We start from the raw sequence: 24761 nt of genomic DNA, 5'->3' as shown, positions 1-24761 counted from the left end.
CTAGGCACTTTCAAAACACTAAAAGAAAAAAAAAACGTTGCAATAGAAAAAGGAGTTTTGAACATTAAGAAAAAAGAATGGGCTTAAGAAAAAGTGACATTGAACAACATCCTTAAGCTAATAACAGCTACATTACTGAACAATTATGGGACTATCTTTTGGTCTAGCCTGGTCTGAAGCTTAGGTACACAAACTCACTTCTTTTAGGTAAATCTAAAAGATGAATGCCAGGAATGCACCCAAAGCACTCTTACTGGAGGATCAGTACATTGGACAGGAACAGAGCTAGTTCAGAGAAATCCCCTCTGAAATGCATACAAGTTCTGTTGCCAGCTTCAGTTATTGCCCTCTGTAAATCTGCTTAGCATACTAGTTGTTAATGCAGAGAAAGCCACAGAAAACTACAACAGGTGACACAAGGCAGAAAGCATGTTTTAAAAGCCTCAGAAACATCTTATCCTCTCCCTGCCCCAAATAAATTTTTTTTTAAAAAAAAGTTTTCTTCAGTCTCTGTCCAAAGGCAATCAAGCATTCACACTGCTTCAGAGCATACAACACATTCTGCTAGAAATTAATTACTTAAATACTCTGCTACTATAAGCACATGGCAGAAGAATTTATTTCTAATGAGACTGTCATAAAAATTAAAGTGAAATTATTTTTAAGTATAACATAAGTTTGATGTTAGCTCTACCAAGGTTTTCCAAAATCCATATAGTTTCCATAGTTAAAAAGTAAATACATAAATATATAGAACCTCTTCTCAGTGCTCCATGCTGAACTCTTAGTGAAAAAGTTAAATTTGGTTTTATAATAATTTCTCTAATTGATACCTTATTTTGACCTTCTCAAGTGTTAGCCTAATTAGGTCATAATTTTGATTCTTTATTAGGTGATTTGATATTCAAAATGGCTACATACTAAAGTCAGCAATTTTGAAAGTAAAATGATTTATTCTTGAATCTATATTTGGATTACAGATTTTAATTCCTTTTAACATAAATCATGACCAAAGGGCATTTCATGTATAGGTAAAACAGTTTATGTTGTGTGAGACATTGTTATTCAAGGTCTCAACCAGCCACTTACAGGTACTTAGTTTTTCACTATTAATCATGTGAAATGTTAATCCTAATCCCATATATCATCAATACATGGTTAACAACCCACAGTCAAATTTTTCGATTTTGCTTGGAAGGTGCTTCTTCCTTATACTATTTTTATTTGAGAGGTAGTATAACTGTCTACCTGTACCACAGTAGGAAAAATTATTCTAGTACTTGTCACTTATGACTTCTTGTTATTTTGGCCTCCTGTAATAGAAAGGAATGAATTCAGCATTTTTTAATTTTAATTGTTGTACATGCAATAGGGAGGGCATGATCGGATTGCTTTCTCAAGGTCCTTCATCAAGAGTAAGGTTTCTTCTCATTTGTATACAATCTTTAGAAAATCTACTGTTTTGCTGAAAGAGTAATGAGTCATGACCAAAACAAACAGTCCCCTGATCTCAGTAAGACTAGTAAATTGAACAGGCAGAAGTAAATTTCTGTATTAAATCTTTTCATCCTTAGTTTAGATGGAAAAAGATGAGTGGCAGCTATTTACACCTTTTCAAAATTCTTAGAATGAGAAACAATGCTTATATAATATTTTATAAGTTCAACAAATGAAATCCACTTAATGTATACTTCAACTTTTCAAATAAATACTGAAAAAATATGTAAAACTAATTTGATATTTATTCTGGCTCACTTCTTCATTTCATGTGATTATCAGTCCACTTCCAGATATGGGCACAGCATAACACTAAGGAGAAATTAATTAAATAGAATAGTTTCTGGCATTGCATTCTCTGGCCATTTTACCAAAGCATTTGGATTACCACATGCAAAAAAAGGATTGCACATAGTAATAACAAGGACATCTAAATGAATCACTGAAACATTGCACAAGCCATTCAGATTGCGTTAAAGAGGAATTAAATTATCAAGATACTGTACTACTTAAAAATCAAGATACTGTCCTAACAATCTCTTCCAATCAAAAACAACACCCATGAAGACAAAATACTAAATTCAATTTTAAGCATGAAGTATACATACAATGTATACTTTTCCCTACATTTGTGAAGACCGCTGTAGGTAAAGAAGGTCATCAGGGCCTAAGACCATACAGAGATGATGATGGTTGGAGCACTGTGAAGCTGAACAAGCTTCCCACCTAAACAGCTGGTAGTTGTAAAAATACGGTGTAGCCAAGTCAGCAGGAATATGTGATGTCTATTAAGATCCCTTCTGACCAACTGGAGAAAAAAGGCAGGAAGAAAATGTCTTGCAGCAGAACAAAGATGCTAACCTTCAGAATCTTCTAGAGAGGTGTATTTGTGCTCCCACTGTCAAGTGCGAATATAGAAAAAGGCATGAATAACATTTCTTTAAACATTTTTGATTCCATCATTTTCATTTCTATCACTGTGCAGCACTGAATTGTTGAGTTCCTTTTCTAAATGAGAAATGTCCTTCAAGACCTGTTTAAATTAGTTTGATCATTAATTTCATGCATCATCTACCCAACTTGCACTTTCTAAAGTTGCAGATTTTTGTATGCAGCGTTATCACTGCATTACGATTAGCCATGTGCATGTCATGGAGTTGGTAATACAACTACAGTAATTTCTCAATAAATTTTTCAAGTAAGTGGAACTTCTCACTCCTCACTTTTCCATCATGTATGTTAGAATTGCACAACATAAATTTAATTGGAAAGTGCAAAAAATAAGTGAGCTTTTAGAGTATTAGAAGTGTTCAATAATTAAGTTATTAGAGTATTTAGATGACCATACGGAGTACATTTGCTCCATAACTATTCATATGCTCTAGGATGAGTAAGAAATTATCAAACTGAGCTACAACTTTGGTTTAACATTATATTAACTAACAGATTCTATTAGTTAACACCACAAGCAGTGTCTGGTTTCCACAACCAGTGAAAAAACAAGCTCCAAACATAATTTTTATTTTTTATATGCAAATATATGCTTTGAATTATGAACACAAACTTCATGTTTTACCTGGCACAACAGAAAATTGCTGAGTGGCTGACTCTGTACTTAAGGAAAGGCGACCACCTTTGGCCAGTCTATCACAGAACAGGCTGATATTCTTCTTAAGTCTGCTGGTATCTTTGGGCATGCTCAACTGGCCACCAAGAGTCAGTGCCTGTTCCTTAGAGCTCTTTGACAAGCAAGTTCTTAGTAAGGAAGAAATGGCAGAATCCACAGTTTCTTCCCAACCCTGGATTAAAGAAAATAGACAAAAAATAAAATAAGGTGAACTGTATTATCATATAGCATATGATACACAAAGTAACAAACAAAGGACTAAAAATTTTCAGACAACACTGATACATAAAATATAATTAAGGAATTAATAAAAGGCATAAGCATCCAGCCCTTAATTTGCTAGTGAATCAAAGGAGGAAAATCCTGCATGCAACATTTGGAATTCAGAACATAATTAAAATATAAATACAAGCATTATAATATGTTGTATGTAACGTCATACTGAAGACATGTCAAAACAAGCAAAAAAATAGGTATCCCATTATATGTTCTTTGGAATCCCTTTGGAATCCCCTGGGGGGGGGGATTCTTCCCTCCCTATGCTTTAAAAGGCTAAAAAACATTTGAAGGTGCAAGTGGTCTACTCTAAAACCCATACTAAAAAGTGATTCTACAGTCATGGTTGTAATATCCACTAATGGCTTTTTGTTTATCATTCTGTGTATTTAGGGGCTGAAGGAACACCATGAGTACAGGTGTGATACCCGAAATCCATCATCCTATGAGCAGCAAGCTTTGTCATAGTTGCCACAACAGAACTGAGTCAATGCTCACAGGAAGAGATATTAGTAAACCATGTAAACTTGTCATATTGATTGTATCATCTGAAACAGATATGAAAATTACTTAATTCATTAAATTAACTTTTTAATTGGTAGAAGACTCAGCTTCATATTTTGCATATGTACCTTATTTTTCTCTTGTAGATAATAGTTAAGTAGAGTCTTTGCACCTTCTTTTAACCAAATCAAATACACTGCTAGAATCTGAAGACCAAATGCAGATTTGTGATACTAGCAGGACTGATTTCACAAGTATACACTACTTATATTCCCAATATTTAACTTTTAAGTTTTCTCAGGTGTCATAGAACACTGGAATGTGACAGTAATTATACATTCAATCTCATTTCAGCATCAGGCTTAACCTGGAGTACCTAACTCTTAGGAAGATTTGAAGGTATTAGCATTTTGCTGAACAAAAAGAAACCTCTAAAATAATGTTCCCTGTGGGGCAAATGATTAACCTACTGTTATTCTAAAATTCTAGACAATATAATTGGAGGCCCATTCAGCATCTGAGAATTCATGCTGCAGATAAATTGTTAGGATGTAGGAAGTATACTGATCCAGTGACACAATACATAAATGGGGAAGGGCAGACCCTCACAGGAGGCAGAGCATCACAGCCTCCTGCTTGGCTGCAAGACTCTGCTCCTGAGTTTAACTGGTCGACAGACAAGGTTAATTAATTGTACATGGGGTCAGGATCTCACAGGATTAAAACGCGCTTCTGGAGCATCTCCCCTATGAGGAAAGGCTGAGAGGCCTGGGTCTGTTCAGCCTGGAGAAAAGAAGACTGAGAGGGGATCTTATTAGTGTTTATAAATTCCTGAAGCGTGGGAGACAAAGAGATATGGCCAAACTCTTTTCAGTGGTTTGTGGGGACAGAACAAGAGGTAATGGCCATGAAATGGAGCACAGGAAGTTCCGCACTGACATGCAAAAGAACTTCACAATGAGAGTGATGGAGCACTGGAACAGCCTGCCCAGGGAGGTTGTGGAGTCTCCTTCTCTGGAGATATTCAAGGCACGTCTGGATGCCTACTTGGGCAACCTACTCTAGGGAACCTGCTTTGGTGGGGGGGTTGGACCCGATGATCTCTTGAGGTCCCTCCCAACCCCTACAGTTTTGTGATTCTGTGAAGTGAAAGAAGAAGTTCTAGTTAAGCTACATTGCTCTTACTGGAGGTCCTGTCAAAATTTTATTCAGCTGCATGGCACAGATTTTTACAGCAGCCAGTTTCCATCTCAAATACATGCGTAAGTTTAAAAAAGGTACTAAAATCCATTTTCTAAAGACAATGAAGACACTTAACTTGAAAAACACTGAGAATCTAATAGTTCCTGCTGCAAACATCACATTAGAATTTCTAGCAGTGCAGTGGTTTTGCCTCATTTTCCCTCATAACAGGGATGAGCCACTTCCAGCACAGACAAGATTTAGTAAATACGTGAAAGATTTCAGTAGATAATAATATTGTACAACCTGACATGTCACTTTGAAACAAGCAAACAAACAAACAAAAAAGATTCTTTACCTACAAGTTTCACCATGGACACTGTCTGTGAAAAATAAAAGCATTTGTTGCTTTTAATCAAAATCATCCAAAAAGTTTTACCAAATTTTAAGCAGTTCTTAGGTAAACTCTTAGTTTATCTACTTTTCTCAACACTGAATGACATTAGACTTTATTAAAATCTTTTTTGATACACACTGAAGGTTTTAACACAAAAACACTGTTTTAGTGAGTTGTGAACAAACATCTAAGCAGCCAAGGTAGGCCTCCTCTAGCTGATGATCTCTCTAGTAATAGAGATTGATTTGACTAACCATTGTGAAACAGTGTGCAGTCAAATCAGTGAGTTGCAAAGATAGCTTACGGGACTGTCTTAAATATGTTTTGAGTGGAGAAAACCACATTTTCTTTAGATTACCAAGCCTTTCAAAATTACGAGTTTTGCAAATGAAGTTTTACCTGGACCAGATTATAGCAACTACTCGTACATATATTAGCTTTGCACAAGCAGCCCAATAAGTACTTTTAGTTAAATTTCTATTCTGAAAAGTTAAAAATCATCGTTTCATTGAGAATGTAGTTGTACAAAAGACTTTTGCTCCAGCAATCTCTTGGCCTGTAATGAAAACCCATAATAGATGTAAATAATACCTGGATTTATTTTTAATACAATATTAATTTTCAAGCTCTAAAGAGAACACACACACACACATAAGCAAAGAAAAGATTCAACTAGAGGACTGAAAGGAGCCCTGGGGTGTGTTGAGAACGCAAGCTCAGATTTTATATGAAACAGCTTTTCATCTTCTTTACTGTTCTGAAATTGTTGTAAATAAATTCAGGTAATGTACCAAAGCTTAAATCCCCAAAGGCTCTGAACACAAAATGCTCAAGACTGGTGTGTACACCAAAACACGGCCACTTGAACAGATGGCGGGTTTGTGCTGTGAAGTCGGAAGCTAACTAGTTTATTACATTGCATCATTACACAACCAAAAAGAATAATTGATATTCATAATTAACCCCAATGCAATGGCCACAGTAACTTTTCCTCTCTTTTAACATAGATAACCACGGAATTCAGTTTTGCCCAACTATTAGTCTTCAAGTGTTTTCTTCTCTAGATATAAGAGACAAGCAAGCGGTTCTCTTTGCATATGCTATTTCACTTTGTGGTGCTTAATATAGGAAATGTAAATAATAGCTCAATGTAATCAACTATTTTATCACTCAAAATTAGACTGATGGAAACATCCTTCATATATGAAAGCAAAACAAAAGACAATATAAAGTAAATATGTAAATACCACCCCCTACAAAAGTATTTAGCTTGGAGATGATACCTACAAGGTTTGAAAGGATATGAGGTTAATGAGTTAATGATTTAGCCTGCAAAAGAAAGAAATGTTGTTCTAAGCACCAGAAGATTTTTGTTAGGGGAATGTTTAGAAAACAATAAAAACCAAAGATAGTTTTTGCTGTGGTTGTGAGGTGAATGTTTTGTCCTAGAAGTCTGCTTATTTCGCCAAATACATAGATAGGATGGGAAGTTACTGGAATCTTTGTTGTGCCTTTTACTCTGGTTGAAGACTTTCAAGCAGAATTGTTTGCCCAGAAGTCTAACAACAAAGACTTTCAAAGACAGTTCCATTCTTATGCTAGGTAATACAGAAGAGCAGCAGCACCTCGCAGAATGCTTGCTGATACAGAAAGCTCACTATGACTAAAAATAGTCATATTTTTCTAAAAGGTTAGATATAGTCATTTGCATAGCTATTTCTCCTATCTACAGAAATCTGTTTACAGCAGAGCTTGCTGCTGAATCCCTTCATAAGTCTAAAGTCAAATAAAATTCACTCAAAACTCTCAACAGAAAACATTTTAGACAGGAAAGTGCAGCATCATTGTAGGAAGAACAGATCAAAATAAATGATAATACTGGTTAGAGCACAGTTTCTCCAACCTGGAAATAACCTGGACAGGATTTCTGGATGTGGAAGCAGAACTCAAGATGTAAGCAGAAGGAAGGGGCTGCTGTAAGAGTTCAGAAACAGCGAAGGGCTGAGGACATTCCAGGGAAAGGATCTAGAGGACAATGTGCTAAGGAGGGGAAAAAAAAAAAAAAAAAAAAAAAAAAAAGTGTCTGTTGGAAGATTAATTCTGCTTTATGGAATTAACAGAACTCAGGAACTGTGAAGATTGAGACAGCTATAAGTTAATACTAGCTGCCTTAAGTGTAAATAAATTATTCTAATGGCACATCAGTCAACTGTGAATAAGAGTGTTCATAGTTGTCCTCAGGAGACAGGAGACAGACTTTACCTTACTTTACTTTACTTTACTTTATCGCTATTAATGTTATTATTTCTAAGGTAAGAGCCATTTACAGGTTATACTAACAACAACAACAAGCACTGCTAGAATATATAAAAGCAGGGAAATAGTAAAATCCGACAGACTAGTGGGATTTTTCAAATCTGATGAAAACCCAGACAAATGACTCAAGCTTAAATACATTCCAAACCTATTAAACACGAGAGGAACATTTGTGGTTAACACAATAGAAAAAGAAGCAACCAAAGTTCTTGTATTTATTCTGCTCTCTTTAATCATATCTTCCTTTGATCAAATATTATACATAATATCCATAAGTTTATTTACTAATTTGATTTTTATTGGCATAAAAAATAATTAAATTCTAATAGGAATTTCCAGAATTCTGAAAGCAATATCAAGGTGAGGATATAGCTAAAAATCCAAAACAGAAAAAAAAAAAAAGACAAATTCTAGAAGAAGTTACAAACAGTAGACGACTCAATTTCATTTTAATTCAAGGGAAAATAATTTTAAGCAGAAAAGCATCTTTATTTGTCATATAGTTACTCTGGAGTTTTAACTTACTGTGAAGAGATGCATCATAAACACATAAACCTTACTAAGGATTTGGACGCATCATACAAAGAAATAATCCCTACTTATATATATATATATATATATATATTACTAAAAACACAAGGGATAAAAGACATGCAAAACCTGGGAACATACAAGGTAACATCTGAATACCTCTGACCACAAGATGTCATCTCCTGAATAATCAGTCTCTGTAGGGATCATGATGCATCAGATATTTAAGGTAAAAAAAATTAAAGAATCTATGAAAAATTACAGATAGAAAAGTTTGGAAAGAAATTAAATAATATAGGAAAGTGTATAATACCTCTTAAAATATTTATTAAACTAGTCTAAGTTTTTGATTATAGCACAACAGCTCTGTGCAGAGCTATTAAAAGCTATATTAATGACTATTCGCGATAGCCACTATCAGCTTCTAATTCAAATAATAATACCAAACTGAATTAGAAGACTGCAATTATAATAGAGTTTTTAAAATATCCTTTGTGAACAAATTGGTTTGGAGTATTTTTTTTATTGTTGTTTGACTTGTTTTTTTGTTTGTTTGTTTGTGCAGTCTGTCATATATACATTTGTCATTTCTGCACTACTGTGCTGTAATAGCAAGTGATAGCAGGAACAACACTTTTACCTGTTCAGTGTCAGAATATTTACTTAACAGAAAATCCTGCAGCATGAACAACTCTCTACAAGAACTGCTCATTTTGAGTTCTGCACATCAATGCATATTGATAGCCTATGGCAATTTCACCTGAAAAAATAGAGTATGTAAATCTTTATGATAGATTCTTTCCTTAAAAGTACACTTTCTGTTTAAAAGTTTATTACTCCTCTGTTATTTTTGCCCTCTGAAGCACAATCCACAAACCACTGAACTCCTCTGCACAAAACAGAAGACTAAGATTTTGGGGAAAACTCTATTGTATGTATTTTTTTAAAATTATTATTATTATTGTCTTAAACCTGGATATGGAAATCTCTTTCCATAATGTCTTCTTCAGGTATGGAAGCAAAGCTGAAAAACTTTTTTCCAAGCTAAAGCCTTGGAAATTTAAATAGTATTTTTGAAGCTATCTTAGAGCATATGCATTATTTGCCTTTTAAGAATGGTGGTCCTAAATCAACATTTTACCAAGGATCTTCTGGAAATATAATGCAGAAAATCAGAAGTATTAAAGGAGTGGATGTTTCAGGAATCTAGCAAACTGAGGGTTACTCAGCAAAGGTTCTGAAAGCTGCATTAGATCATGACTATGATTGAAGTTATTTTAAAATATTTTTCAAGTACAAACCTGAAGAAAGTCCTGTTTACAGAAGCAAGTTATGATTATCACCAGTCGTTGGATTTTAGTATACTGACAAAACTGCATCCTTTAGGATAGGATGTTCTTCACTCACACAGAAAGACTTCCAAAATAACCTTAAAATTAGGTCACAGTAAGTATGTGATTAGATCAGTAGTTATCCCCCCTTTAGGTACTGGAAGGCTGCTATAAGGTCTCCCCAGACCCTTCTCCAAGATGAACCCCAACTCCCTCAGCCTGTCTTTGTAGGAGAGATGATTCACCTCCTTGACCATCCTCATAGCCTGAAACTGTCACATCTCATAAAACAGAACAATAGACAGTGCATACTAAAACCTTCTTTCTATTATTTTATCCTTGGACAGCAGTGAAAATTATGAAGATCTTTAAGGCAGAGGAGGTGTTTGTAAAAGCAAAGAGGGTATGTTTTCCAACAGATAAATTCTTACCATCTAGTTACACAGTTATTCCTCTAGTAATGGTAATTTGTCATAACACAAATACATCACATTTGGAGTCATGAATGTTCACACACATCATGGGTTTCTGTAGAAGCCATTCCTAAATCCTGATTTTTTTTTAGTGTTTTCTGTGTGTGTATGTGTGTGTGTTCACAATCTTCTGTTTTCAAACTTAAATCCTTATAACTATTGGTCCTTTTCTGGGACCTGATGAAAGAAACTCTTGTATGTACAATGCATGAATGGAGTGGTTTGGCTTCCTTGTACCCAGCTTCAGAAGTATGTTGTTTTGCTTTTTAGCACTGAAATCATCTAACACTTCATCTTTCCTTTCCTTAAAAACTTTTCACCAGTTACCTAGACAAACCAATATGCTGTTCAGGTTTTTGCAGATGCTGTCAAAGCTGTCTGTAGGGATGCAAACACATTAGAAGTCATCCATCTTCCAGAAGTATTCTATACATCCAACATGCCGTAGGATCAAATACCAGGTTTACTTTTGAGGTACCAAAACTATTTTAGCTCTATCAAAGTCTCACTTCATTGGAAAAACCTGGAGAAGATGGCTGAAGAACCATGATGTCATTTTTATGTTCCTTGAATCTGAACTGGCCTGTCACTGTAATCCTAAAACAAAGTGTATCACCATCTGTGCAGATATGAGAGAATACTGGTATATCATTGTTAATCTAGGAAATTGAGACACAGAACCTTATCATTAACTGAAATAAAATACTTCCATCTGCTAATTTGTAAATCATAGTAAAACAAAAAAAAAGGCGCAGATTTTTTTCTGGGATGTTTTAACAAGGTGTAAGATTTACATGACATATCTTCTCACACTACCTAGTAATATCTTTGCTAATTCGAGAAGACAGATTACACAACATGAAAATGTGTAAAAAATAAATAAATAAAGGTTATCTAATAATGCCCAAAAATTATGGAATACATAATTAGACATTACTGCTTTTGGTTCTTAAGTTGTTAATGGGTGTTCTTGGTTCTAATTCACAATCATAATGCATCAAAGATAGGATGGTTCAGTGATTAGGTCTTGATATACCCTCTTATTAACATTTGTGACTGTCAGATATCTGAGGCAAATAATGTATTTAGTTGCATATCGTTATAGCATATGTTCAATATAAATCTAGAGTTTCATAAGATAATTGGGAGTATCTCCATCTTATTTTCTCAGAAAGTGGTATGATACACTTCTGGCTTTTTTAAAAAAAAAAAAAAAATTGGGTATTACAATAATACTGCTGGCTTTCTTTTTTTAAATTCAGATATTATATTAATATAGAATTGATTTTTTTTTTTATACCAGTAGTACAATATTCTTCATTACATAGCAAGAGTCTGCAGGTCTTTCAATATGGATACCAAGAGAATCCTCTCATGACAATCTGCTTCTTTAAAAGAAACATCCCAAAAGAAAGATACTATATATATATATATATATATATATAGTGTTAAAACTTTTTGGTGAACAACATTACCATAATCACCATAATGCATCACTCTTGTCATTAAGCAGTTTAGACGACAACTGATCTGTACTTCTGGTATGCAGCACATATTCAGTAATTATTACTACACTAAAATATTTCAGCTTCTCTCTGTACCTGAGCTAGATAGATAACACTTCCTGAACAAACAGAAAATTTAGATGTTTGCATCACAGTATTGCATAGAGAAAGATTTCTGATAACAGAAGCTCATTTAATCAATTACACAAAGGGCATGTCTCTTGGGACAACTGCAGTAATTTGCACAATATCCCAGTTAACTTTAAAGGAGGGAATATATATGCTGGAGTCAAACTAATCACACGGTTCTGCCTAGACTAATTTACACAAAGAAATAAGATAAGCCCACTGAAGTTTAACTTCACTATCTCTGAAATACAGCATAATAAAGACACTGATAGATCAAGTTAGGTAAATTAATTCTAAAAGCAAACCTCATTTTTCGTAATACATCTAACAGATATGTCAGATTCTCCATTAATGTAAGGTTTATACCTAGCACAAATGCTTGTTCTGAGGTTTGATACAAGGGAATATAATTAAACTAGATAAGAATACAGTGATCCTTTCTGTCCTTAAAAAGTTTACAATTCATAATGCATATCAAATCCTGTATCTTTACAATTATTTAATTTGGTGCCATCTAGGTTTTTTTATTGTTTAGAAACTATATTCTTACTAGAAGTACAATTTAAAAAAACAATCAAGAATAAAAAGCTTACATCCCATTCTTGCAAAATCTGGAAGTGACAAAATAAGATTTGGAAATACAATTGGACATAGCTGCTTAGCCCTTTGAGGTGTAAAGCAAAGGTGCATTGATTTTTTAACACATAAATAGGCTTAACACTAAACCTTTCTTTCCAAAACCAACAAAACCTTTGCTCTTTCTCTATTCTACCCATAGAATTCACTGTGAAAAATAAACTCAGCTACAGACAAAAATCAATTGCCAATTGTATACCTTGCCTCCAATGAAAAGCAATTTGCTGTTTACCATAACACAATTTTCTTACTAAACAAAATTAACTGCAGGAAGAAAATAATACACAAACATCTAGAGGAATTGTGATAGTGCTTAAAACATGTTGAGACTACCACCTCACTCTTTAAATCATCTCTTTCCCTGAAATTACTTACCACAAATATTTGATTTTTTGTTTCTAGACCTTATAAATTTCACAAGTAATCAATCTATTTGAAACTCTGCTTTTAAGGGATCACAAATAAAAGTAAGCCATTCCCTTACTTCTTTTATTCTCTAAGTTGAGTCACACATACATACCTGAGCAAAAGACATTGACAGGATCCAGGCACCATGACTCCATTTTTAAACCCTGTACTGTCCCTTTCCTGCCCATGGAGGAGTGACAAGTCTCATTTCTTCCTCTTTCCCTCACTTGAGACTCTTATGTTGCCCTCAACCTAAACAAAGCTTCAGAGAGGTTGACTTTATCTACTGAAAATTATATTTTTTAGCAAGAAAAGCTCGAAGTTCCTTCCCTTTATTTTGGTGATTACAGGTTGAAAAGCCACTAGCATTTTGTTTCCACTCTTACTGGACTTAGATGCTTGACCATATTTGAACAGTCTTTCTGAATAATAATGTTAAATGGCTTTGCTTTCAGTAAGTAATAGACTTGTTTATTAATTTTGGTTTTTGTTTTTTTTTTTTTTAAATGATAGATAGCCATCATTTAATGTATTTTTCCAATCTGGAAATAAAGGAAACTAATTTCACATGCTTCTCCCCCTAAAGTACTTATTTTCAGATGCATTAACCATTTGGTTTCTGTACAGAAGAAAGGGAGAAAAGGGTATCTGCTATAAATTTGTCTGTAAAAAAAAAAAAAAAAAAAATGATACAAGTATACAATAATCTAGTTCCAAATTACCACTTGTCACTGCCTAACACCTTGTGTTTTGTTTCTGTTGTTTTTTGTTTTGTTGGTTGTTTTTGATTTGGTTTGATTGTGTCTTTTTTGGGTGTGAGGAAGAGTTCTTTGTTTAAGAGAAACAGAAAAAGTATTTACAAAGTATTTACAAATGATGTGCTAGCACATTGTAAACAATATAATTAAAAATATTTCAGCCTACTTTAAAATATTTCTGTTACATAGCTGAAGATTTGCTTTACAAATATGGCTAAAAAGAGCAAGGAGAGTATAGAAAATATGAGATACATTAAAAAAAAAAATCTATTCCAGATGTATTCTACCATGAATACAGTTTGCTTTATACTTTAATTACAAAAATTATTGAAAAGTAACAATTTAATAGAAATTCTAAAAAATTAGATCTCATGAAAACTACTCTCTCCAACAATGTAATTATCAGCTCAAAGCTTCAACAGTTCTAAACATGAATTAACAACTTCAGAAAAGTTGGATACCATTAGTTTTGACAGAATTAAACCTCTTGGAATTACAGAATATTTCTTTAATCTTGAAAACTTTCAGCCAATAAAGGATTCTTTCCCCAAATTGCAATTTTCTTGAGAACTCTACTACAAAACCTATCTACTACCATACATAAAACTTAGCACAATACCCAGATTTTCCACATTACCAATCTTTTCTTTTTCTAGTGGTTTACGTTCATATCATCTTCTTACAGAAAGCAGAGGCTTTTGATACTAACTCTAATGACTCTTCCAAGGCACTCTGTGATCTTCTTATGACACCTTATCTTTTTCATCGTTGCCTGTAAGTGTACTTTTCTACTTTATCTATCAACACTGTAAAAGAGTAAATGTGGAGTCATTAACTTAAGTTTATTAAACTTAGATAACAGAGTCACTTAAACACACACATTTTACCCACAGGCATGTTTTTTCCTACCCAATTTACAAATTCAGTAGGAAATTAAGATAGAATATAGACATTTACTTGGTTGCTCTGAAGCCAAACCTAAATAAAAGCAGATGAAAGTGTACTTCAATGATAGTTTATAGTTATTATTAACTATATCATCACAAACGTGAGTATAACAAGAAAGGGATGATTCTGAGCAATGAAAAGCATTTATGATATTACTTGGTAACACCATGAGAACTATGAAAATATTTATTCTTGAGTGAAGTTGATAGCTATATTGATGGTTATACTGCTGAGGACCTCCATCAGTCCTAAAATTAGAATGTTAATATTGACAGACATTTTCTCTCATTGTAACATGTTAAACAATGAAAGTATTAACAGTTTAATAATCAGACATCTGAGCCAGTCAATCCAAACACCATGCAACTATTATATCAAAACTATCATGTAGCATGAACTCCTTGAAGCCTTTAAGTTAGTCTGGATAAATTCCTTCCTTTCCAAAGATGATTTTTGATTTTAAACATATACTCTATCACAAACTAAGTTTTGAAAAATCCCTCAATATAATAGAGCTTGGTAAATGGGTAATGACTGAAAAACATCCCTTTAGTAATGCAATGGTTGCCAACACCTATTTTAAGTTAATGACAAATATGCTAGTCTTGGAAAACAGTCAGCAACTCTCCTAAGAAAAATGAATTGTACAATAAAATCTCTGATAAATCATTAATATTATTAGAGTGGTCATGGTTTCTTTTGTCTCCAAAACAATTTCGTCAGATATTTCAATAGATAATAAAACCAACATAGGACTCTAAATTGGTATACTTTTTAAAGTGTAGTTTGCACAGAATTGTAACACTATGCTCTGAAACTCACAACACACATTTCTGTATTTTGAATATGAGTTTAATTTTAGTCCTGCAATAGTAACAGAGTAGATCGGGACAAAACTGCAGCTAAGTTCCTTGACAGATTAGCTCCTTATTTATCTCATCGGACAACAGCAAAGACCCAAGAAATCTAATGCAATTGCTGATGTTATGCTTCTCAGACTCTGTAGAATTCATGGAAGAATCACTGAAAACTGGGAATGTCCTCACATTTCCAGTATTAAACAAATGCAACACTTTTAGTCGGTTTAAATAAAGAAATGCTATTTAGATGTTAATTAGAAATTTATTGCTGGAAATAAAATGTATGATGCTAAATATCTGTTACTCACAGATTTTACATTTAAGCTATTAGAAAATGCAAGAAAAAGGGAAAAAGAAAGGTATTTTCAGAAACCTAAGGGCCTCTAAAGGATTTCATTTTAAACAACTATTTTGAAAGCTTGTAGTATTTGCTTTATCTTTGTAGACAAGAAAATGAGATTTTACATGTTCTTACAAGTTTACAGCAATAGAAAATTTATTTTAAAATAGTGACAATAGGAACTCAAAACACCTCTTTTTATTTGCTAAATATCTAACTGGAGTGGCCGAAAGTTCTACAAAACAAGATGCAATCTTTTCTAAAACGAATGGCATATATGAGAATAATGTTGATGTTATGGTCTGAGAAGCATTTCTTTTTATGGTAAAAGTATATTCTAAACATTTCCCTTAGGTTAAAAAAAAAATACATTTTCATAGTTTACTGTTCACAAAACAGAAAATATTCTGGAGAGGTACACTGCATCCACACTGTCTTCTAACACATTCCATCCAAATAAAAATACAGCAAACTATTGTGCAGAATTGTTTGAGTAAATAAAAAATCCTTCAGAGTACTTTCTTTCACTACAGTTCCACTCAACTGCTTGCACGGAAACATGAACACTAGCTAGGAGCTTCTGTCCATAAATACTGTTGGTATGTCAGATTTCCCTCATCCCTCCCCTGCTTAATTCTACTTCTCCTTAAATTACATTCAGATTTCTGTGGTTCCATAACAATTTCAATATGGCATGTATTTCAATATTTTGTGAAGGTTTCATTACCCATTTCCACCTCCAGTCATTGCTGGTTTACATTTTTCATCCTGGCTGCTCTGCAGGATGCACATCTTAACAATATTTATGTAGGGTCTTACAGCTTTAACACAAAATATTATGAACTACTATACTGAAACCACATTGAGTTATATATTAAAGTGATATCTTGTATTATATGATACACAACAGATTTCCCCATGATTTATCAAAACGTGTCAAAAGCAACGTGATGTCTGATGGCAAAATAAAAGGGAGTCATGTAAATAATGGTTGTTTGGGCTTTTATGAGATTGATGTGAACCTTCCTGCAGTTCTGTTCATAAGAATACATACACCTCAGTTGCGCAGCTTGATTTGCAGGTCTAAATGAGACAAAAGTCCAAAGCAAATCTCATCAATACTGTTTTGCTTTGCTTTTATGGGTCAGTAGCATGTAAAGTACCAAAACACACTTTTTTTTTTCTTTGCAGTTGAAACTGTAATTCACTTAGATCTTCCTACAGATTTTCTGAATGGCAATAAACCATTTTAAGTGTTCCAGGTACCTGTTAAAAATCTTAACTCACTGTACATTGCAAAAACCCTACACAGAGCAGTAAAGATAGAGTGTACTTAGAATTTTTTTCTTATACATAATTAATCTATGAAAACAGTTATGCAATATATTTTAAATTTTGAATACCTAAAGAAACATTGAGAAGTGTAAGCACCATCACAGCTTGTTTCTCTTGTAAGTTTAAATATTCTTTAAGTACTTTAATCTAGAACCCAGTGGAAAGACTATACTTGAAACTAACTGGACATTGACTCTAGTTCTTATAAGTTTAGAACATTCTTTAATTTCACTAAAGCGGTACAATGAGCTGGGAACCTTTTATCAAGACAGAATGCAGCAGTCTTTTATATATATATATATATATATATACACACACACACACACACAGACTGTTCTCCATATTTTGCACAATCTCATACAGTCATACCAATAACATGAGAGAAAAAATTGCAAGATACCTACACAATGCAAGACTATCTACGCATGATTTGGAAAATATAAACAAGTTATCTTTATATAGAACTTTATTTGGATCATTTCCACCCACTACATATACAAGTATAAAAACACTGAAAACAAAGTATGGCCAATGCTTAATTAATAGATTCAATACACCATATTACTATGTGTACATGTCTATTACAGTTATCATATTGGAATGTGTGCATGTGAATACACACGCATGTACTTATATTACATAGCATTTGTATTAGTGTCTTTAAAATGATAGAATTATTCCGTTAGTACTAACAACTAGACAGATGCTAAGACAAGCTAAACTTAAGCAAGAAAATCTTACTTGACTTGATAAGGAAGGATTGATTGAATAGGAATTAACTGCTATCACATATATGCCAACAGAGTCATTGGTCACAGCCAACACATGTTCAAGAGGGGACCGTCCTGCTGAGCAAACTTAATTTGCTTTTATGACCAGGTCACCTACCTAGGTGACCAAGTCAATTGATGTAAATCTGAAATCTTTTTGGAATTTAGCAAAGCTTGCAATGCCATTTTTCATACTATCCTTCTGGACAAAATGCCCAGCATACAGATAGATAAATACATAGATAGGTGAACACGATAGCTGAACAATTGGTTCAAGAGCTGGAAGGGACCCACAAGGATCATTGAGTCCAAGACAGGTCAGCTTCAAAGGGTTATGGTAAATGGAGTAACATCAAATTAGTGGTCAGTCACTAGTGGGGTTTAGCAAGGCTCCATTTATGGGCAGTGCCCTTCAATATTCTTATAAATGATCTGGATTCAAGACTTGAATATATATTACATTTGCATACAACACTAAATTAGAAAGAGCTGTTGCCTCCCTTGAGGGTAGAAAGACTTTTCAGAGAGAACTTGAGGCCAGAGAGCAGCCACATGGAAAAGGATCTGAGGGTTTTGGTCAATGTCAAGTTGAATATGACTCAACAGTGTGCCCCGGCAGCCAAAAGGGCCAACCATGTCCAGGGGCACATCAAGCATGGCATTGCTAGCCAGTTGAGGGAAGGGACTGTCCCACTCTGTTCTGTACCACTGCAGCCTCAGTACAGTGTGCAGTTTTGGGTGCCACAATGTGAGAAAGACATAAAACTACTAGAGAGTGTCCAAAGGAAGGCTACAAAGATGGTGAATGATTTAGAGGGCAAGATGTATGAGGGGCAGCTGAAATCACTTGGATTGTTCAGCCGAGATAAGAATAGACTGAGCCTCATGGTGGTCTGCAGATTCCTCATGAGGGAAGTGGAGGGGCACTCAGCTCTCCTGTCTGGGGACAGCAACAGAACCCAAGGGTATGGCCTGGAGCTGTGACAGGGGAGGCTCAGGCTGGTTATTAGGGAAAGATTCTGCACCGAGAGGGTGGTTGGGCACTGGGACAGGCTCCCCAGGGAAGCAGTAATGGCATTGAGTCTGTCAGAGTTCTAGACGTGTTTGGAGAATACTTTCAGACATAGGGTTTGAATTTTAGGCGGTCCTGTGTGGAGCCAGGAAGCTGAAATTAATGACCCTTGTGTGTCCATTCTAACTCAGGATATTGTAAGATTATGGGATTTTGTGATGTGAAGATGGATACTAAGCAACTATAGATACTACCTATACTACCACCTATGTAGATATAGAGACTACCAGAAAGCAAATTCATCCCTGTAGTATATACTAACAGTATAGCAATAACTGACAAATTGTGATTACAAGTAGTAGAAAGACACATCATAATAGTAAAAAGCAGTTAATGTGACATTGGAGCAAAGCTCCAACCCCTTTTAGGATGAATAAATAAATAAATAACACTAAAAGGCAATGCAAACATTAGGAAAAGAGAATCACACGAAGCACAGGAACCATCTCAGAGGAAACTACATTTAGTGTAAAAATCAGGCTCTTTTTATACCAATGAGACATAAGAGGGTGTAGGACACCACAACTTCAGGTAACCGAGAGAGGACAGAGGTTCCCTTATGGAGCCACCTGGAATCGGATCTTCTCTGAAATGGGGCAGCTCTTGGTCTCTTACCGCAGAAGTCACCCATGCGGCTCCCACAGTACCAAAATGTTGCCACATAAATCCGAAACAGATGCTGGGATATGATGTTGGTACTTGAAGCTGGGAGGTGAGGCAGCAACAATGAGGCTGCAACATGACAGTGAGATGCGAGGCTGGGACATGAGGCTGCAAGCTGAATGAATGCATTCAGAGAGCAACAGATGTTTTATGGCTGGCCAGGGCCATCAGCAAGTGCAAGCATCTGTGGCGGGGCTGTGACTGCACCATTAAGCAAGATGTTCTATGATTCTAGACTATCTTCTCATGAACCGTTCTGTAACTTAGTCCTACTTTTCTAATTCGCTATGAAACCGTACAGGTTGCATTACACACCTACTTAATCACTTCAAAGAACTGTCTTCAACAAAGAGCACAGACAAACATGTAAATTTAAGCTCTTAAACTCTTTTAAATATGCATTTTTCAAGTAATTCTTAGAGATTCTTACCAGCTCTTGTGTATCTTCTGCTAATGGCAAAAATGAGGCTTCCATAATAGCAATTTGTTCAGCGTTGAGTTTCTGCCACAGACTGATCAGCATAATCACCAGATGGGTGGCACTTTTCAACTTTGTGAATGCCTGGAACATGTTGGCTTGATTTTCTTCTGCTGCATCTGCTAGAGCTATTACCTGCAAAAATTACAAACTTCTGTTAAGTATAATTTTTACCATCCATGAACACAACACTGAAATTACATTTGGCACACTCTTGATTTTTTTTTTGTAGAATATCCTGAGGAATTCTGTCTTCCATAAACAAAAACTACAGAGTATTAAGTGAGTTATCATTTATCTAGATTTTTCCTTTGCATACCCCAGGTAATTTCAAGTACGGATGGCAATATAATTAATCTATCTAGTACTGCAACCAATGTATAAAGGATTCTGTTTAGTGTGTATTCTTAAGGCATTCCTGAAATTGATCCTCATCATACAACATAATACAGGATAACCAACTAACTTTCAGGTTTATACCACACGACTCTAATCCCTCTATGACCAGCACGCCTAATGTATTAATCAAACGCAATACATTGATTTTATTCCACTAAAAATGCAATATATGATTACTTCCACATGATAGCCATCTGCAACTTTATTAATTCCCAGGCCTCTCCATGTTTTGCACTAGTTGTTTCAGCATTTATGCCAAAAAGAAAACATTATAGATCATGTTTATGACAGCAATACCACTTTAACATAACTGCTGTAGATTTTGAAAGAATTTTAAAATAAAGTAAAATGGCAGATTCATCTCTTTTAAGATGGTAGGATAGTTTGACTGAGTACTTCAAGATGGTGGGAAAAGCAGGAAAGCTATTATATGACATTTTACTCATTTCAGAAATAACATGTCATTGTAGATAATATTGTCCACTCACAAGCACTGTGAATAACAGAATTGTAGGGGTTGGAAGGGACCTCAAGAGATCATCAGGTCCAACATCCCCGCCAAAGCAGGTTCCCTAGAGCAGGCTGCCCAGGTAGGCATCCAGACGGGCCTTGAACATCTCCAGAGAAGGAGACTCCACAACCTCCCTGGGCAGCCTCTTCTAGTGCTCTGTCACTCTCACCGTGAAGAATTCTTTCGCATGTCAGTGCGGAACTTCCTGTGCTCCAACTTGTGGCCATTACTACTTGTCCTGTCCCCACAAACCACTAGAAAGAGGTTGGTCAAATCCCTGTCTCCCACACTTCAGGTATTTATAAACATTGATAAGATCCCCTCTCAGTCTTCTTTTCTCCAGGCTGAACAGACCCAGGACTCTCAGCCTTTCCTCACAGGGGAGATGCTCCAGGCTCCATATCATCTTTGTGGCTCTCCACTAGACTCTTTCCAGGAGATCCCTGTCTTTTTTATACCAGGGAGCCCAGAACTGAACACCAGTACTCCAGGTGAGGCCTGACCAGGGCAGAGTAGAGGGGGAGGATCACCTCCCTTGACCTGCTGGCCACGCTCCTTTTATTGCACGCCAGGATCCCATTGGCCCTCTTGGCCACCAGGACACACTGCTGGCTCATGGTCAACTTGTCATCCACCAGGACCCCCAGGTCCTCCTCCTCAGAGCTCCTCTCCAGCAGGTCGTCCCCCAGCCTGTACTGATACTTCTGGTTGTTCCTTCCCAGGTGCAGGACTCTACACTTGCTCTTATTAAACCTCATTTGGTTTCTTCCTGCCCATCTCTCCAGCCTGTCCAGATCTCGCTGAATGGCAGCACAGCCTTCTGGTGTGTCAGCCACTCCTCCCAGCTTTGTGTCATCAGTGTACTTCCTGAGGGCAGACACTATTCCCTCATCAAGGTCGTTAATGAAGACGTTGAACAGGACCAGAGCCAGCACCGACCCCTGGGGAACACCGCTAGTCACAGGCCTCCAGCCAGACTCTGTGCCACCGATCACCACCCTCTGAGCTCGGCCAGTCAGCCAGTTCTCAACCCACCTTACTGTCTATCCCACACTTACACAGCTTTTCTAGCAGGATGTCGTGGGAGACAGTATCAAAACGCTTGGCTTGCTAAAATCAAGGTAGATAACATCCACCGCTCTCCCTGCCAACTACCCAGCTGGTGATGCCATCATAGAAGGCAACAAGGTTGGTCGAGCATGACTTCCCCTGAATCCATGCTGACTACTCCTCATAACTTTCTTCTCTTCCAATTGCTTGGAGACGGCATCCAGAACAAGCTGTTCCAACACCTTTACAGGGACAGAGGTGAGACTGACTGGCCTGTAGTTTCCCGGATCCTCTTTCTTGCCCTTCTTGAAAACCAGAGTGACATTGGCTATCCTCTAGTCTTCAGGCACTTCTCCTGTTCTCCAGGACCTATCAAAGGTGATAGAGAGCGGTTCAGCGATCACCTCTGCCAACTCCCTTAGCACACGTGGATGCATCCCATCGGAGCCCATGGATCTGTGTGCATTGAGCCCACTCAGACGCTCCCGAACCACTCCCTCATCAGCCAGGGGGGAGCTCTCCATTTTCCAGACCCTTTCTCCTCCCTCCAGGGTCCAGGAGTCCTGGGGGGGAGTCCTGGAAGCAAAGACTGAAACAAAGAAAGCATTCAGTATCTCTGACTTCTCCGCGTCTCCCATTACCAGGACACCCCCCTCGTTCAGCAAGGGACACACATTATCCCTAGTCTACCTTTTACTGTTTACATACTTAAAAAAAAAAAAAAATCTTATTATCCTTTACCTCTTTTGCAAGCCTCATCTCTAGGTGGGCTTTAGCCTTCCTCGTCGCATCCCTGCAGGCCCTCACAACACTTCTATACTCCTCCAAAGAAGACAGGCCCTTTTTCTATATTTCATAGACCTTCCTCTTCCTTTTGATCTTGTCGATGAGCTCCTTGCTCATCCATGCAGGTTTCCTGCCCCAATTCCCCGATTTCCTAATCTTAGGGATGAGAAAGGACGTTTTTGAAAAATATTGCTGCGAATCCCTTCTTTCTTGAAACACAAAGGTTAGACATTTTTGTCACTAGTGAAAAGCAAAGACAAAAGTGATTTCAATATCCAATTACTATAATTTCATTAAGTCAACAATGGATTTGCCAGGGTACTTGCACTGAATTACCTTCCTAAAGGAAAGGAACAAAGCTTATCCTAAGGTAGGAGCACAACATAAGAGTCCTGTTCACTTGAATGACACCAGATCTTAGCTTTGTCCAAACAATGGCTAGCAGCAATACACTTTATCTTCATTGTCATTTAAATCAACACAAAACACTTCCCCTGAACCACTTTCCCCTTTTTTTTTTTTTTTCAAAATGAAGTAGTATGTGCTTGACTGGAGTTGTGAAAGGCCTCATAAATGCAGTTAAATTTTAATTGGCATTACAACAGAATTTGCATAGTAATATTTGGAGAGCTGGATCCATTAACATTTGGCAACAGTAGGAAAATGAAAATACTATACAATGCAATTTCAGCCTGGAAACGAAGCCAACCAGCTGTTAGCATTTGGTGGAGGAAAGCTATTTTTAAATCTGCAACACTGGCATTAGAGATGTGTATGTTCCCTCAAAGTTCCCATGTGACTGGGAAGATAAAGGCAATCGACAATTTCAGGGAACTATAAATATGAGGCATTTCAAACAAAATGTGTTGATAGGTTTTGTTTTGGATTGTAAAATGTAGCATTTCCAAATAAAATGGAGAACCCACAGGACACTTATGAATCCAACCACTACATAAATCAGAGCTGAGTAACAAGAAGGGAAAAAAAAATACCACCTAACCATACTAAGGAGAAGTGGGAAATTAATCCCTAATAGTGAAAAACCATGTAACATACATCTCTTGGAGAAAAGCAATAGTACCACAGCCATGAGTCACCTGATGCAAACATGCCTTCATTACATTTGCTCAGATGAAAAACCCAGTTTTCTGTCTACATCATGTTCTACATGAGGTGTAGTTCCACAGTATGCTTGCTTTTCAGCAGTTAAGGGTGACAAAGCCATGTGACAAATGCACCACTGCACAGTACCTTACATCAAGTTGTAACTGATCAGTGTAACCATTAATTGTGTGCACTAGGCAGCTCAGTCTTTCACAGAAGACAAACAGCTAGAGCAGACAAGTTCTCTGCACAATAAATTCAGAATTCCTGTAATTTGGAATAAAGGCAAGCTAAATGTATCCTCCTTTTGGATAAAACTCAGCTAATATCAGTAAGGCTGAAGAAGCAGGCAAATATCATTGTGTTTGCGTGACAACTACCTGAACACTACTAACACAAGAGGAAAAGGACACCTTCTAGACTGAGTCACTCATGAATTCCCAGATCATCTCTCACTCCGTCCTACACTTAAAACTTAAATTGTACTGTATACCTCAGAAGCATAAAGAAAGAAAAGTTACTACATGGTGTTTTACTTTAAGGAGTCTTCAGAATTTGCTTTCTTTCTGTTTTAGTAATAATAAACAAAGAAGATGCTAAGCTTTTGATAGGCTATAAAACAAATATGTCCCAGTACTCCCAAACAACAACTAACACACACACACACACACACAAATACACACCAGAAAGAACAACTGTCAAAAAATATCTTTGGCATGAATTTTTAGAGTTCAATCGGTTTAGTTAACATTTATTTTACTATCTTTGTAAACAGATCTATTGAGGAGGAAGGGGGAAAGAGGAGGAAGGGGGAAAGAGGAGGAAGGGGGAAAGAGGAGGAAGGGGGAAAGAGGAGGAAGGGGGAAAGAGGAGGA

At 36.1% G+C, this 24761-nt stretch overlaps 1 protein-coding gene across 8 annotated transcripts in view; it reads right to left on the bottom strand.

Moving 5' to 3' along the window:
- BBS9 (Bardet-Biedl syndrome 9) overlaps positions 1–24761 on the bottom strand; it is a 335690-nt gene that overhangs the window by 164358 nt on the left and 146571 nt on the right. For 7 of the 8 annotated variants that reach the window (XR_004748060.1, XM_035316948.1, XM_035316945.1 and 4 more), the window contains exons 20-21: positions 19989–20171; positions 3074–3296 (exon numbers count right to left, since the gene is read on the bottom strand). Coding sequence is in view for 7 of the 8 variants with exons in the window: in XM_035316948.1 (XP_035172839.1) it covers positions 3074–3296; positions 19989–20171 (406 nt within the window). In the remaining variant the exon portion in view is untranslated. Of the gene's footprint in view, positions 1–2358; positions 2396–3073; positions 3297–19988; positions 20172–24761 lie in introns of all 8 variants that reach the window. The other variant, XM_035316951.1, reaches the window with a different exon arrangement.

Source organism: Oxyura jamaicensis, chromosome 2 (assembly GCF_011077185.1).
Source record: "Oxyura jamaicensis isolate SHBP4307 breed ruddy duck chromosome 2, BPBGC_Ojam_1.0, whole genome shotgun sequence".
Lineage (NCBI taxonomy): Eukaryota > Metazoa > Chordata > Aves > Anseriformes > Anatidae > Oxyura > Oxyura jamaicensis.
The sequence above is the reverse complement of the archived record's forward strand: the minus strand, read 5'-3'. Positions and strand labels throughout refer to the sequence as shown.